The 16,011-nt window shown below is 39.7% G+C and overlaps 1 protein-coding gene across 2 annotated transcripts; it reads left to right on the forward strand.

The window, feature by feature from the left end:
- The first annotated feature begins 686 nt into the window (after nt 1–686).
- LOC110836796 (multicopper oxidase 3) lies at nt 687–11,627 on the forward strand. Of its 2 annotated transcripts, none has more exons than XM_022078378.2 (11): nt 687–776; nt 2,371–2,542; nt 2,771–2,891; nt 3,218–3,428; nt 3,917–4,137; nt 5,222–5,528; nt 6,849–7,036; nt 7,926–8,118; nt 8,763–8,981; nt 10,846–11,067; nt 11,355–11,627. In XM_022078378.2, the coding sequence occupies exons 1-11, from the start codon at nt 713–715 to the stop codon at nt 11,534–11,536; spliced, it is 2,100 nt and encodes a 699-aa protein (XP_021934070.1). In that variant the 5' UTR covers nt 687–712; the 3' UTR covers nt 11,537–11,627. The 2 variants fall into 2 exon arrangements, with proteins under 2 accessions (XP_021934070.1, XP_021934071.1); XM_022078379.2 differs by having other exon boundaries at nt 688–776; nt 5,336–5,528.
- Nucleotides 11,628–16,011: the final 4,384 nt, after the last annotated feature.

The raw sequence follows: 16,011 nt of genomic DNA on the forward strand, positions 1-16,011 counted from the left end.
TATTAGACTTCATGGCGAAGTGCTTAACTAAGCTTAAAAGCAAATTTAATTTTACCATAATTTTAATAGTATCCATCCATCTAGGCTACACCTTTGCGTTGAAAGTGATTTAATCCCTTCAGAATTTCCAACTAATATTTTAAAAGCATTTCCCGTTGATCTAGTCTACCATAAAATTTCGCTTAACAACTTCGGTCTCAGAACGAAGGACAAACTAATCACGTCAAAGAGACACGCAATTAAACCTTACAGTCGTCAAAATCAATACATTTATTACACGTTCACCTTAACGCCAGGAAAAATGTCATATTTACTATACACAAAACAGATGCTTATGACAAAAATTCATGCAGTGCATTCAACCAAATCCTAGTCGAAACACCGTTAGTGAATTATGTAGATATCTCAAGTGTTTTTACATAAAACACCAATACGGAGGAAAAGTGCTAAATGCATGAAAAGTACTAAAATATCTTTGTATGGTTGTTTATTTAACTAACCAGATAATTAAAATGTACTGAAAGTACCCCTATTTACCAAACGTACCAACTGCAAATTCTGTCAGGGCAATGTCTTAACATTGAGGAAACTATGTTTGGAACTCGTTTGGATAAGATCAAACTGTATCGTAGTTTTACCGCTATTTAAGACGTGTATTGTATAAATATCGCCGGTTATTACAGAATATATTTAGTTCCGTTAACGAGTAGAGATGTGGCCACTGAGGTACTACATCCTATCCACGGTGCTCAGCGCTGGGTTCACAACACTTGCAGGTAAGGTAGCACAAGACTTTGTTAAGTCCTTCTTTCTCCATCAACAGGGCGATGATGGACCGATTGACTTGATGATTGAGGCAGCAAGGACCTCTGATATTCACAAACTCTTTTTTAAGAGAAATATTGCCATTCTCCCATAAAAATCTAGATGTCTCAAGTGACATCTTCTAGTTATGCTTTCAAACTAAAATTTGTATCCATTTCTCATTTGATTCTTAACTTGTGTGAGATGACATCTCTTCTAACGTTATGCGAAGATATCACTGCTATGAAAATGTCGATTCTAGAATTCTGGTCTGTTACAACGTGTAATTTTCTAGGTAATTATCATCGAGAAGAAAAACATGTTTCTTGAGCTGACTGTGATAAGTTATGAAGCAGATATACATGAGTTTTTCTGTATGTAGAAACATCACAAATGTACTATAAATGAAGCATAAAATATTGTTTTCATGCTAACAATTACGAACGTCAATGGCGCGAAACAGAAATTTTACAACACAAATATACATATATGGAAATTACACATATGATGGAATCCCAATTTTCTATCTTTTTCAGTTTATGGATTTTTCTAAACTGTTCATATTCTTTGACATATGTAAAGGAAAATTTAGTAATTCTTGCAAGGACATTTAGCTTACATAAATAAATCAATATATGGTTTCTGGAACTAGTTGATTTTTAAGGTTTTTTTTAAAATTTTGACAAAGGCATTTTCTTTTTATGATTTTTTTATACAAAGTTTATTATGGGAAAGGTAAATCATGAAGGCTGACCTTCACACACTTAGTATCTATATTTAGTTTAACCACAATCCATCTTAGAAGTACCTGTCAGAATATCTAATGGTGTACTGAAGTGATATGTATATCAGTACTAGCTTATAAATAGGAACTTCAGTCAGGTAACTGGACACACATGTCCAAACCTATAGTAAACTGGTTTATTTTCTAAATCACTGAACTCTTACAGCAGGGAGCGAATAAAATTTAATTAAAACATTATAATTATAAACTGACAGTCAAAATAAAGAGGAAATATAGAGTAATACTTAAAATATTTTTATTGAAAAGTTCAAGAATGTATCTTATAAAAATTAAAAAGACGATAATATGTAAATTTACTTAATTACGAAATCTGCGAGCGTTAACAAGTACACATATGTACTTCGAGTGTTGCATAGAAGTACGTAACCATATCAGACCATGGATGAGTAAACAGCATTTTATTTCAGTGCATTTTTTCCACAGAGTAATAAATATTAAAATCACGTAATGTAATATAACAATAAAATTAAAACTATTACTTATCATTCCTTAATTAAGGAATATAATAAATTTAGATTATGGCAGTCTCAATTATTATCACTTATCGAGATCATAAAACCTACGCTGCCTCGTACGGAATCCAGTACACACGCTCACATCCAGTTTCTTAATTGACTCATTGTATGTTAGCACTGAAGTTAATTTGTAAATGAAATTAGTAAGATCTACTTTATTAGTGTTTCTTTAAGTTCCACTAGAAATGCAACGTCTCGTACTCAAAACGATTTTGGTGGTACATAACTAGACGACTGGTGTTACAGAATTGGTGGACCTTGAGGAGTTCCTTCAGCCAGACAGTGTTCTGAACGATGAAATTGCAATCAAAGGACGCAGGAATTACAGTAACAGGTGTTACAGAACTTGTATCGCCGGCGCTGAACCCATGACCTGCTACTACCGCTGGACTATCGAAGATTACAACACCCTCGGGGCGTGAGTGACATTTCCCATGTGTTTTGATGTGTCTGACTCAGATTCATCTCAAAAGAGGTTTCTGTACTTGATTTTCGCATGTACTTTGTCTCTCTATGACCAGCCACTTCCGGGCTATTTCAAGTAATTACAATGACATTATAATAAACTTGCGAAGCTCACAAAACTGCAGCCATGTAACTGTCACAGTCTCGGTAAGACCTTTCAGAGAAAGCAATGGTATTCTAGGGCGTGTGGAGCGTGTCCGCTGAACGAGACCTCGTGTTTCAACCCCCAGTGCGTCACAGCTGACGGATACGAAAGAGGAATATTAACTGTGAACAGAGGAATTCCGGGACCATCCATACAGGTATGTCTGATTCCACAATTACAAGTACACTGAGAAGAACTTAGATAACTAGAACTGTGGTAAGAGAATAAATATCAAATTTGTAGTTTAAATGCGTCATGTTTGTGTTTAATTCAGTAATATATTTATTTTAAAGTCTTAGCTTTAATAACACCAATTTTAACAACTAAGTTTGTGTATAGACGGAAATAAATAAATATATTACTGAATAAATATCAAGCTTCAAAACTGGTGGAATATCAGTCAACATGAATGAAGACGCTTCATCAGCTATTAAAAGTAAAGAATCATGTTGCTGAATACCAAGCCTATCCTGTTGTCAACAGGTGTGCCAGGGAGACAGAATCATCGTGGATGTGAAGAATAACATGTTGGCACGAACGACCACAATCCACTGGCATGGAATCTTCCAGAAAGGGACGCCGTATATGGACGGAGTGCCTATGGTTACTCAATGTCCCATCAACGAGGGCCAAATCTTCCGGTATGACTTCGTGGCGAAGAATGCTGGGACTCACTTCTGGCACTCGCACGATGGTAAGTTCCTCAAGAACTTATATTGTAAAGCAGCTAATGTGAAGTACTGTGGGTAAGGGGGTTAATTTGAGGACGAGTTAGGTGGGTGGTGGATGGATGGAAAGGCGGACAAATGGCTGGTAAATGGAAGAAATTCTGTTTAGATAAGTACTTGCTTTACTGATTGAATAATGGACTTGTTATTGGATGAACTTATGGATGATTTCGGGAACTACCGATAGTTACATAGAGGGCAGGGGTGGAACTGGGTATATTTAAATAGTTGTAATGCCCTGATGAGTGGACTGAGCAGATTGGAAGTAAAACTAAAACACTGTATGAAACGTTAAACAAATCAAATAATTTGGGAAGTATGGTTGAAGTGAGATGATTTCTTGTATTTTCGACACAGAATAAAACATAAGGGAGCTTGGTCAAGATAACAAGTAGGCATTTGAATGTATTGATAAATAAACTGCGATATAAAGTTGCTGTTTGTCTAACAAAAGGTCTGCAGAAGATGGACGGCCTGGTAGGGAACCTGGTGGTCCGTGAACCTCGGTCCTACGACCCGAACAGCCACCTGTACGACTATGACCTGTCTTCACATGTAATTCTGATCACGGACTGGTTTCATCTGGACGGCGACCAACACTTCCCCGGTCTCAGGACTCACGACCAGGGGCAGAACCCCGACACATTCCTCGTCAATGGCCTCGGTCGATACTTGGTAAGTGAACCGCATTCATGTAAGATATTATAAAGCGATTAAAACAGACGCTTTCACGCCTGTCTTTTATGATGATTCTTCCATTCTGATCTTCATGTAAGGTTCCGTTCTGAACTTCGAATCCCTACGGGCAGGGTAAATGTGCGGTGGGTGATATCGGAAAGAGTTTGCAGTACCTCACACATCACTGGACCATTTTCTTGTCGGCTGCAATTGTTACAAAGCCAGCCGATGAGCAGGCTATTAATTTTACCATCCTTAGTATCATGAATGTCGTTTGTAGTAAGTGGGCGTATTACAATGCAAACCAAGTGTTCTCAATTCATTCCAGACACACGAAACCCAAAATTATATGAGGGAAATTTATTGAAATTGCATTAAAATTATAACTGTGAGCAAATTATGCCTAATACTGCAAACAGGTTAAACTATTACTCTTCTCCAAGTCTTTATCCGTAAACCGCATCCTAATTTTTGATCTGATATTCATGCTGAATAGTTGCTCAAAGCGACAATTATTCCACTCTCAAATACTGACGACGTCGACAATCGTGTTTTATAACAGCAAATATTTTTTTTTCATTATACAGGGTGCAATATTTTTTCAAAAATGTACGCGGGCCGCACACTAAAAACTAGAAACCCTGGTACAAATCAATGCGTAGCGGAAATTTGAGTCTCAAATAGTGATTCTGGAATCACGATCTACTAGACATCTCAATTCTTTGTTGTCAAAAATGTTAAAATGCGAAATTTCAAAGAGAGAGTAATTTCCATATGTCTATTCATTCTTATTCATTTTATACAGGTATTTCCACACTTTTTATAACATAAATTAAAAATAATTATAATAATAGCTGAATTATAGGCGAAACAAAGTATACCGATTTCTGATTCAGGGAATAAAGATAACATTACCAAAAATAATAGGACGTCAAATTTAAAAACTGTTCCTTCAGTAAAATGTCTTAGGCTACCCACAGAAATCCAAGACGGGTCAAATTTATATAAAACATCTTATGAAACTACTCATACATGCTGATATAACATTATGTTCCGGTACCATAAACACATGACCCTAAAGAAAACCAGTCTCTTTCCTTCCCTGGGTAGCATACTCGCATTATCGTCTCTCCTTGGTCCCATTGCCATCCCACAACAACACAGGAACCTCAGGCTACGCCGACAAATTCTACAGAGAACCTCCCTGGGGGTGCCATACGCGGTGTTCCGGGTGTCCCGAGGCAAGCGCTACCGGTTCCGCCTGGTGGGAGGTACGTGCACCGTGTGTCCCTCCCAGGTGAGCGTAGAGAGCCACAGTCTGCTCCTCATCGCGACAGATGGCAACCCCATTGAGCCCGTCCGCGTGGACTCCATCGTACTTTACCCAGGTAAATGCATCTATACTGGACGCTAAATATCTGTGAGCCTGAGCTATGTCACAATAAGAGGGGAAGGGTAATGCACCATTCCCTTCCCGTACCACGACTGCTTGACAGCCGACGCATTTATAGTCAACGAAGCTCGGAGATATCTTGCGACAGTAAACAAAAGACACCCTTCAAGCGTCTCATTAGTGTGACGAACTTGTGATTTGATCGAGCGCTTTCAGACGCTGCGTTCGTCTTTAAAGAAGTTTAGAGCAGATTGAGAATTGTTCTACGAGGTGCGATCGGAAAGTTTCAAGACTGCGCCTATAAAAACCCGTACACTTATCTCAGGTATTAAATTCATCCATCACCCTCGAAGTAGTTCCCCTGGGAGTGAACACAACGATCCCATCGCCGCTGCCAAGCCTGGAAGCATCCCTGGAAATCTTTCTTTGTCAGCCTGTCAAGCACCATCTGCGATTCTGTCTGAATCTCTTCTATCGTCTCAAATCTCCTTCCCTTTAGCTGAATTTTCATGTTTGGGAAGAGGAAGAAGTCACACGGCGAATAAGGAGGGTGCGGGATGACGGCCATGGTGTTTGAGGCCAAAAACTGCCGAACTTTGAGGGCGGTGTGCGCTGGCGCGTTGTCATGATGCGTCGCATGTGGAGTTCTTCCTTTAGAATCAGCTGACAGGTCCCATAGCCTATCCCAACAATGTCGCACAAGTCGTTGATGGTACGACGTCGATCTTCGTGAATGGCCTGCCGAATCTTCGTAACATTTTCGGGCGTTGTGCTCGAAGATGGTCGTCCAGAACGCTCGTCATCATCGACAGAGGTTCGGCCATTTTTAAAACGTGAATGCCACACAAAAGTTTGTGCACGACCCATTGCGGACTCCCCAAATGCTTGCTTTAGCATTTCATAGGTTTCCATAGCCGTTTTGGCGAGTCTTTGGCAAAATTTGATGCACACGCCATTCCGAAATCGCAGGAGGGTCGGTGTAATGCACTACCAAAACGCCCGTAACTAAGAAACAAATGCTAATTCGATGATGCCGGCTGGCACACTGATTCACTATAAATGTAGGCCGCATCACCTAGCGGCAGAAGCTCGTACTACATCCGGTTTGCCCTCTATTGATATAGTCTTGAAACTTTCCGATTGCACCTCGTATCTTTACCTGTACGTCTCCTGCTGTAGGCAAGATCTGACGCTGATATCTACCTGTAAGTTCACACGTCCTTACAGTCCAGAGTAACAACATGGAAATTTTCACACCCTTGAGAACCTCCAGTATCAAATGCATTACTGAACTTGGCTTGTAACTGTTTTACAGGGGAGCGCTACGACGTGGTCCTTGAGGCGAACCAAGCTGTGGCTTCGTACTGGATCCACGTGAAGGGGATCGGCCCTTGTACCGCGGACGAGCCATATCAGCTGGCCGTCCTACGATACATAGGAGACAGGAGGAAGGAACCAGGAAACCGAAAACCCGGTTACGATGGATTCAACTCAGCAGGACCAGTAATTGTTTACATAAATTAAACTTCTTTACAGCTTCCCCCAAATCTGAAATACGTTTTACTGTCCTAATAATTAATCTATACCAGGACTTATGTTCGACCCAAAACATATACCTACGTGTAACAGACCGGAAACAGAATCGTCATGCCGAGAGACCCGACAAGCTGTGACAAGTACGTGTTAGTATCTCGTCAGGAGAGAGGCGGGCTGAATTATCTTAGAGTGACTAATAAATAATTTGAAAGTGCGACAAAGTTCAAATATTTGGGTACAACAATAACAAATCAAAATGATTTTTATGAGGAAGTTAGGAGGAGACTAAATTCCTGAAATGCTTGCTACTTCTCAGTTCAAAATATTTTGTCTTCCCGTCTGATTTCTAAGAACCTGAAGATTAAAATATACAAAATAATAATTTTGCCTGTTGATTTGCATGGGTGCTAAACATGGTCTCTCACTCTGAGGGAGGAACACAGATTGCAGGTGTTTGAGAATAGGGTGTTAGGAGGATATTTGGTCCTAGGAAAGAAGACGATGGTGTCTGGAGAAAACTGCACAATGATGAGCTTAAAATCTGTACTCCTCCCCCAGTATTGTCAGGGTGATTAAGTCGAGAAGAATGCACGCGAGATTGGTTGGGAAGCCTAAGGGGAAGAGACCGCTGGGGAGACCTAGACGTAGATGGGAGGATAATCTCAGGCGGGATCTATGGGAGATAGGAGTTGAAGGAGACTGGATTTTGTTGGCCCGGGGCAGGACCCGGTGGAGGGCTTTGGTTAGTTCGGTGATGAACCTTCGGGTTTCTTAAGCCATCTAGTTAGTTAGTTATTCCGTTACAGTGTGGCGATTAGCCGAAGGAACATGTTTACGTTGACACTGCACTGCGCAGGTGCTGAATCCCGACGGAGCAACATGCAACAATGGGAGTTCAGGGATCTGCATCCCGGAACTCAGGAGCTACTTCCCCGTGGATTCTGCCGTACTGAAGCCTATTCCAGATGTCCATCTGGAGCTCGGCTTTGGCTTTCACACCTTCTCCATTGCAGAATTGTTTCTTTCAAACACCTATCACCGCTTTCTTCGTAAGTAACTGATAGCAAACTCTTCTACTTAACGAACAAACATAATAATACTTATGATTTATGCAAAGAGCATAAAATGAATGTTTAATGAGAAGACATGTCCCGTCTTTTCCTCGGTTAACATATTTAATCTGTGACACTTTAAACAGGTTTCGATTGAATTGAGTCAGGGGAGGTGAGGAGTCTAAACTATAATTTAATAGACGAATTTAACTTTAGCCTTTATTAGCTCAAAACGGACATAAACGTCTAAACGAATACATTTTCTCTAAACCGGCTCATCATACAAAGATTGGTTGGTACACGACATAAAACATACAGTAAATAAATACACTTCAAATGTTTTAAACTATTTCTTCTGATTTAGTTTTCAAGTATCTGGATTCTACGAACCGACAAGAGCGAAAATTAAATTCACCCTACAATTTTAAGCGCAAATTCCGATTGCCAATCTTCAGACAAATCTGTGTACATTCGTTTGCAAAACCCGATGAAAGACACACACGATCTCTCTTCCACATATATCCACTTCCTCCACACTCTACAAAGAACGCCAAATCACGACTCCCTATCAGTGCAAGAAGTCATTCACTTCCGTAAAAGAGCTGGTGATGATATTCACTTTGCATCTCGTTTTTTTTCAGAACCTCCAGGGCCCGTTATTGTTTCCAGCATAGTCAACAACATCTCGAATATATTCCCACCTTCTCCCATCCTGAGTCAGCCTCAAGATATCCCTACAAAATCCCTGTGTCCTGCAATACCTACCGGTGTTCCAAAGTGCGGAAGCAACTACTGTGAATGCTTCAACGTCATCCAAGTACCACTGGGAAGCATCGTACAGGTGCTTCTGGTCGACACGTGTAAGTAAAACTTTGTTCCAAGTATGACAAATAATACGTAAGTCTGTTACTCATTTAGAAATATGTAAATTTGTTATAACACAAGTAGACTAGACCTACTCTGAATAGATTCTCATATTTATTATTGCGTAATTTTTAATCTTAGGACATAATTTGTTAATAAACCTCATCCCCTCCCACACGCGACTCGTTCTTCTGCAGCCTGTCAGGAATTTATAAAATGTAAAGGTTATCTGTTCACCAAAGTTCGCCACCGGACCCTGAAATAAGTTCACATTTTCGTACTCTGTTTACTTAAGACCCTTCCAATATTATCCTCTCATCTACGCTTAGATGTCCCACGTAAACATTTTCTGATTTTAGACAGGTGTTCTTATTTTCCCCCCACACCCGCCAAATATCATACCCATATAATTCTAGGTACTCCATTTAATCACCGAAATACTTATGAAATTGTTCGCAGTGTAATCTGTTTCCATCCTTCTGTCACGTCCCCGTTTCGTGTTTAAATATTTTTCTTATCCTCAATTTATGTTCATTCCTTAGGAACAAGATTAAAAAAAACAGGTTAAATTATATTTTTGTACATTTTAATCCCTACTGTTTTAGTTTAGACAGAAAGACAAAATATTATAAACTGAATTACAGCACAAATTCTAATAAATTGATCTGTTCCTTTAACTTATTCGTGAAAGCAACTGTAATCCCATTATTTTTTAAAGGTTTCTTGGCTTACGTTCACTACATTTTCTTACTATTTTATGTTTGAGGTATGAACTTAAGCTTTTATAGTATTCTTCACGGATTCCGCAGTGTTAGCGAAACTAAATTATGTGCTTTGTTGTTCTTTATTGCCTCTTACGCAGGCCAACAGCTGGCCATTAGTACCAGCACTATCACGAGATGAGAGCCAACTGGATGGCATCCAGGTCAGACTGCGCCAATATATCGCGACGTTTTTATGGGAGTTTCTTTGGTTTCTGCAACACACACCAGACTGCTTGCTTTTTAATCCAATCAATCTTATTTCTTAATACAAGGAATGTTACATTCAGTACCTCGTTGCTGTATGGATCTATACTAAATCTTGACTATTCTTCTGCCGGACATGACGACAAGTTTCATGTCATATGGCTACAAAAATATAAGAGAAAAGCATTTTTCCCCCCTAATAAACGCGATTTTTTGTTTCCAATTACAATAAACTCTTCCGTTTCAAAACAGAAGCAGTCATACGCCGTCCTTTAAGAGTCATGATTCGCGTGTGTCTGTGTTTAACGTTTATCCTGGTGTATCCTTTAGGAACATTCAAACCACGCACGTTATACGCCGTTCGTTCAGCCCATGCGCGGTTCTGATAACTTCTTATATTTTCTACCTCAGTGGTATTCAACCTTTTTTGTTCGCGTACCTCCAGATATAATTTCTCTTCAACTTTGTACCCCCAAAGTTGTTAATTCAAGTTATACATAGTATATAATCTACATTTAAAATAAATTAAATAAATTACATTACTGATTATTCAGTGTTTTTCATAAAATAATAATATATATATTTAAATTTCACGTACCCCCGGGGGTACTTGTACTCCAGGTTGAATACCACTGTTCTACCTAACCGACAGACTGGCTGGTTGCATAACGACACAGTAAGAGGGAAATGGAAAGGTCAAAGTGCAAAGCAAGATGTTTTGTGCACTGTCGCTCCTCTGCCTCCCCGTTCAACAACGCGTGTAATTGTTGCTGTCAACGAAGCTCGGATATATTTTGCGCCGGGGTGACGAAGAGAAGAGTGAGTGAGGGACTAACTCCCTTGAAAGAAGCTGTTTCCTGGAAACTTTTTAAATAAAGGCTTTCTGTTCCAGCGACTGTACCTGGGACACTGCACCACCCTTTCCATCTTCACGGCTTCGCATTCCGCACTCTTGGTGTCGGTGTGTTCGGGGCGGGACACACATTGAGCCAGCTGCGAGCGGATCTCCAGGCGGGAATAATACCACAGGCTTCACCTAGACCCACAGCAAAGGACACAATGGCCATCCCTTCTGCAGGGTACGGCGTCATCAGGTTTAGAGCCGACAATCCAGGTAAACACTTTCGATGAAACACCGAGCTCAGACGTCTGAATCTATTACGAAGCTGAATATGGTTCTGGGTTGTAGCGCCGTGTAATCTGGTGATAGTTTACCAACGTTTCAGAGGTCCTCTAAAAAAAAGGCCACCATCTTCGTAATCACCGCCGTTAGAACCTCAAACTACTTCTAAGCCACTTGCACTCCAGACTTGAGCACATCTTTCTAGTTTTGCTGGCATGCTGAAGAGTTTTCTGGTAGGAAACGACTACATGCTCTGCTTTACAATGTTTGTCGTGCAGGTTACTGGATTTTCCATTGTCACTTCCTGTACCATTTGGCAACTGGAATGAGCGTCGTTCTGCACGTTGGAGACCGCGAGGATTTGCCCCTCGTCCCTCGAGGATTCCCCCGATGCGGCAACTTCCTGTCACCAGTGAAGCCGAGGGCCACGGACCGACAACATTCTGTCACGGCGATGTAATATTTATGGTGTTTCACTTATGCTATGGTATCTAATGTATTTATAATTATCAAGAACGAGAGTACGCGAAAAAGAAAACGTTTAAAATGTTCTAAGACAATTTTCTCACAGACCACTTCAAATTCCTTTCTCCTTTATAAACAATAGACTCATTCGTATCAGATGTCTTAATTGATAAATCATCGTTACGAATATTATGACAGACGCTTCTCCTTCCGGTAGGACTCGATCTGAATACACGTACTATCCTATCTCGCATCAGACGTGAAACATAGGTTACGAACCCAGAGCATACAATCAATAATGTGTGGAAAGTCACTTCCAACCCCTCTTAACGCCTTCATGAGCTGATGTTCGGATAAAGGAGTAATTACGTCTTGTGGTCGGGATCACAATTGTCTCGAACGCAATTACATTTTATTCACAGACTACTAACCAACGGTTCTATCGTGCAGCACAGCCTCGCTTTTCGAAGGGTTACAGTCTTTTTCTCTCCAACCTCATCCACCGTCTACAAACCCCTCTTAAGATAACTGGTAGTCAGCTATGGCCTGCTCCGTGCGCCGAACCGTGAATCTACGCCACGAAGAACAAATATTTCCACTAATTTTTAAGCGAATAATCGAAATCGAGATGTTCAACCCCGCTAACGAGTTGGGCCTGATGTTCTGTCAGCCAGATACTTAATATCGTACGGATAAGACTTACTCTTTACCTTGATATAAATTTAGATATGTAGGACGGACGAACTATCTCTGGCTTAAATTGTCTGAACCTGGAGACGAGATGTAAAGGAACAATGCGTTCATCGCGTCGCCTCGAGTTGATGTGGTGACGCAGCGCACTGGCAACTACTATTATAAACACGTGCCAAGTCAATTTCTGATCTACAATGGAGCTTTTGTCTTCTCATGCTTCACAGAACAGACAAGCCACTTATATCAGTGTAATCTTTAGGGTTGATACAAACGAGTATTCACTAGGACCTCCCTTCTGCAGTTTATATATATTTCAACACTTCAAGAAATTCCCTTATTTCTACGGAACCCAAAGATTCATTCTAGTTCACAGGGTCACGTCGGTGGAACCGAATCTGAGCTAAATAACTCAAATCCACACCCTCGTTCTATTATTTCAGTTTTAGGGGTGTCCGTGACAGAAGGCAGCCAAAATGCACCAATCAGTTTCGCCCTGTCTGTCTTTCTGTCCGCATGTAAGAACTCGAGTATGGTTGAACGAATTTTCACCAAACTCGGTAGTGGGCAGTATTTTAATATTATCATCTGACATACTTCTTCTAAATACATGCATGTCCTATACGTCTCATATTCATTTAGAGAAAATTTCGTGCTGATTACCAGGTAGGTCTTAAGTGATTTTCTTCAATCATATCAGATAAAGACTGATATTTTCAAACAATTGGCCACAACCACTTCCTTTTACTTGATTTGATGCTATCGATTCATAACCATTACGCAATACATTTTCTGTTGGCACACAGTAGCAAATCAATTAATAATAATGGAGATAATAATAAAGTCTGAATGTTCGAAAGCACTAATACCAAAGCCTGAGTCAGTTTCATATACCTTTCAGCCTCACAATCTTTCTGTTACAACCATCTTAATATCACCCAACAATCTCTATCTTATTATTCCAAAAGATTTCCTTACCAAAATTATGTATATATTCCTCGTTTCCTCATTCTAATTACATACATCGTAGGTTCCTAGATTGTGCCATCCTAACTAAGTAACAGATGAAATACGAATGGAATCAACTGCATGGAAAACAGTCCATCTTCAGAAGCTGACAGTATCTCAGTTGACCAACACATTTCACGTATTTTATGGAACATGGAGTTTCATTACCGTGTTAATATAAGCCCACAATCGGTCACCGCCCTGAGCCAGATTAATCGAATCAACATCCTCACATCCTGTAATAATAATCCCGTTGGCAATCACATGACACTCCTCGTTCTATCAAAGAATGACGGGATGACATGTTAAAATGGTGTCTGTGTCTTACATATAATAGTGACGATGGAGCAGTCCACGGGTCTCTGACTGCAATTCTACACGATTCTGTATTTTAACACGTTCAAAAACAGCAAGCCAGAATTCTGGGCCTTAACTATAAACAGATTAATAATTCTGTAATATATAGGGACGAAACGTCAGCTGATCAAGTCGTGTGGATACGAAATTAAAGGAAGCCTGAATTAAGAAACTGGCCCTAGTACAAGCCTGTCTATTTTAGAATAACCTCGATGCAGAGGCCCACATTACAACAGCTTGCAGCTGATTTCTAAACAATACAATCCGGAGCAAATTGTTACGGGGGTGGGGAGCACGGATGCTGTGGTCAGATCTGGCTACAGTGACAATGACATCTACATCCGAATGAACACTTTTAGCTTTTCATGTCATATCAGTATTATCACGTTGGATGTAAGCTGCTTTCATCTGTATCTATCAATAACATCATACCCAGACACTAGATACTAAGACATCAGATATTGTTCGACTAACTGCTATAGCAAGTAAAGCGTACAAAAATATTTATCTAGGAACAGCTAAATTTATATATTTTCCAATTTCTCTAGGGGCAAATGGCTGGTCTTTTTTTATATACTGGGATAGTATTTTAGTTCCGCTGTAAGAAACCTTGTATGTCTTGTAAGTACGTATTTTTACGAACGTAATTAACCTTTTCTTAGAATCTTAAAACCTCTGACTTCCACATAATAATAACAGTTAAGACGTCTCGTTATATACGTGTATTACAGCCTTCTTGATCGCTCAAAATGAACCGTCATATAAGACATTCATAACGACAAAATTAAGAGACACCTTTTTTTAGTAAATGTGCGTTAAAATCTATTCAGAAAGATACTTTTTCACCAAATTAAAATTATGCAAATTTCTACGGCTAAACCGATGGATCTGAAGGATTACCAAATAAAGTTAGCACCATTTCCGTGATTCTGATAAGGATATCGAAATGCAAACCGACGACAATACTCTTTGCAAAGGTTAAGACTGGATTTCATGTAACGTGAAACATATTGGCACACAGAAATAGTGTTGATTCCAAACTTTAGCATTTAGCGTGATTCAAATGAAAAATTCGCCATTGATATTAATTATATCCAACTAAAAAGCTAACGACTTCTTGTTCAAAAAACCTCCCCAATTTATAAATATAACGTAAAGCGGATCAACAAATCTGGACAACAATATTTTACAAGGAGGAGCAGGTTACCTGGTTTTGTTACAACAGAGAAATGACTAGGAAGGGTTGAATATGGTGCCACGTTGAGGAGAAGCAAAGAGTGAACATAATATTTTGCTCGAAAAAATTTCTTGAAGGCGTCAACTTTGAAGACAGGTTAAATGTATAGGAGGATAAGCTGTGAGGATGGGAGGTTGATGGAGGTACCTCGTGTCCAGTAACAGATTTAAATATTTGTGATGATGAACCACAGCGTTACACTGTTGCTAATTCTAATCAAAACTGAAAAGCTGTAAAAAAAACCACTGAGAAAACACGGACATGTCCCTAAAATTCTACACTCTTGGTATCTGCTCAAATAAACATTTCTTTGTGGCTGTTCCAAAGATCAGGCAGAATTTTTCATTTAGTAACTTCCCACTACAGTTGGTATGAGATTTAGTTCATTCTCCCACCAAACTCCTCTTATTTACGTCCCGCGAGTGAGTGAGTGACTGTGTGTGTGTGTGTGTGTGTGTTGGGTGCGTGCGTGTTTCTGTAGGAAAGCGATTATAATGCAGTCTGGGATGATTCTTTTCAATGACGTCACAAGAGCACAATAAAACCTCTGTACAAATAGGAGTTCTAAATAAACTGCACTGTAAAGAGTAATGGAAACTGTGCTACTTCTTTGCAAAAGTCTTTATCAAATGAACGCGAACAGTTTGAAAGCCATTGCGTGTGTGTGGTTCTTTTACCTACAAATACAAACAGACTACTAAATGTGTCTGCTGACTTATTGGTTGACATGACTGCTTTCTCAAGTAATCAGAAAAAGAAACCGAAATACTGACAACAAGTTCTGACCAGAAATTGCGTAAGACGATCTCAGCTCGCGGCCCGTTTACATTTTTTGAAATACTGTACCACTTTGAATAACTAAAATAATTATCCCCGAATATAAATGTTTATTTTCAAGTGGATAATATATGAAGGTAATTCTATGCTAGCATGCGAACTCGTTTAAGGCAATAAATTAGTAGCGTATTTTATAAATTTACACAAAGTTTCAATACAGTTTCACTTGTAACCAGCCCCCCCCCACTGGGTGAAAAAAATTGGTATCGTGGTTAGCATTACTTTGTATATGGTAGGTCCCGGATTCACATCTCGGCCAGGATACTGGCTATTCTTACCGTGGTTCCTTGTGGTTTTTCTCAGTCCCTCCAAGCAAATTATGGACTAGTATTTTAAGTTAG

Source organism: Zootermopsis nevadensis, unplaced genomic scaffold, assembly GCF_977971745.1.
Source record: "Zootermopsis nevadensis isolate Lab colony 2312 unplaced genomic scaffold, Znev_1.0 Znev_ptg000016l, whole genome shotgun sequence".
In the NCBI taxonomy this organism is placed as follows: Eukaryota; Metazoa; Arthropoda; class Insecta; order Blattodea; family Termopsidae; genus Zootermopsis; species Zootermopsis nevadensis.

Excerpts from the sequence above, each read along its gene's own strand:
- LOC110836796 (XM_022078378.2), top strand. The coding sequence starts at position 713 with ATGTGGCCACTGAGGTACTACATCCTATCCACGGTGCTCAGCGCTGGG. Across the intron at positions 777-2,370 it reads TGGGTTCACAACACTTGCAG|AATTGGTGGACCTTGAGGAG; the intron begins GTAAGGTAGCAC and ends CTGGTGTTACAG. Across the intron at positions 7,037-7,925 it reads GATTCAACTCAGCAGGACCA|GTGCTGAATCCCGACGGAGC; the intron begins GTAATTGTTTAC and ends TGCACTGCGCAG.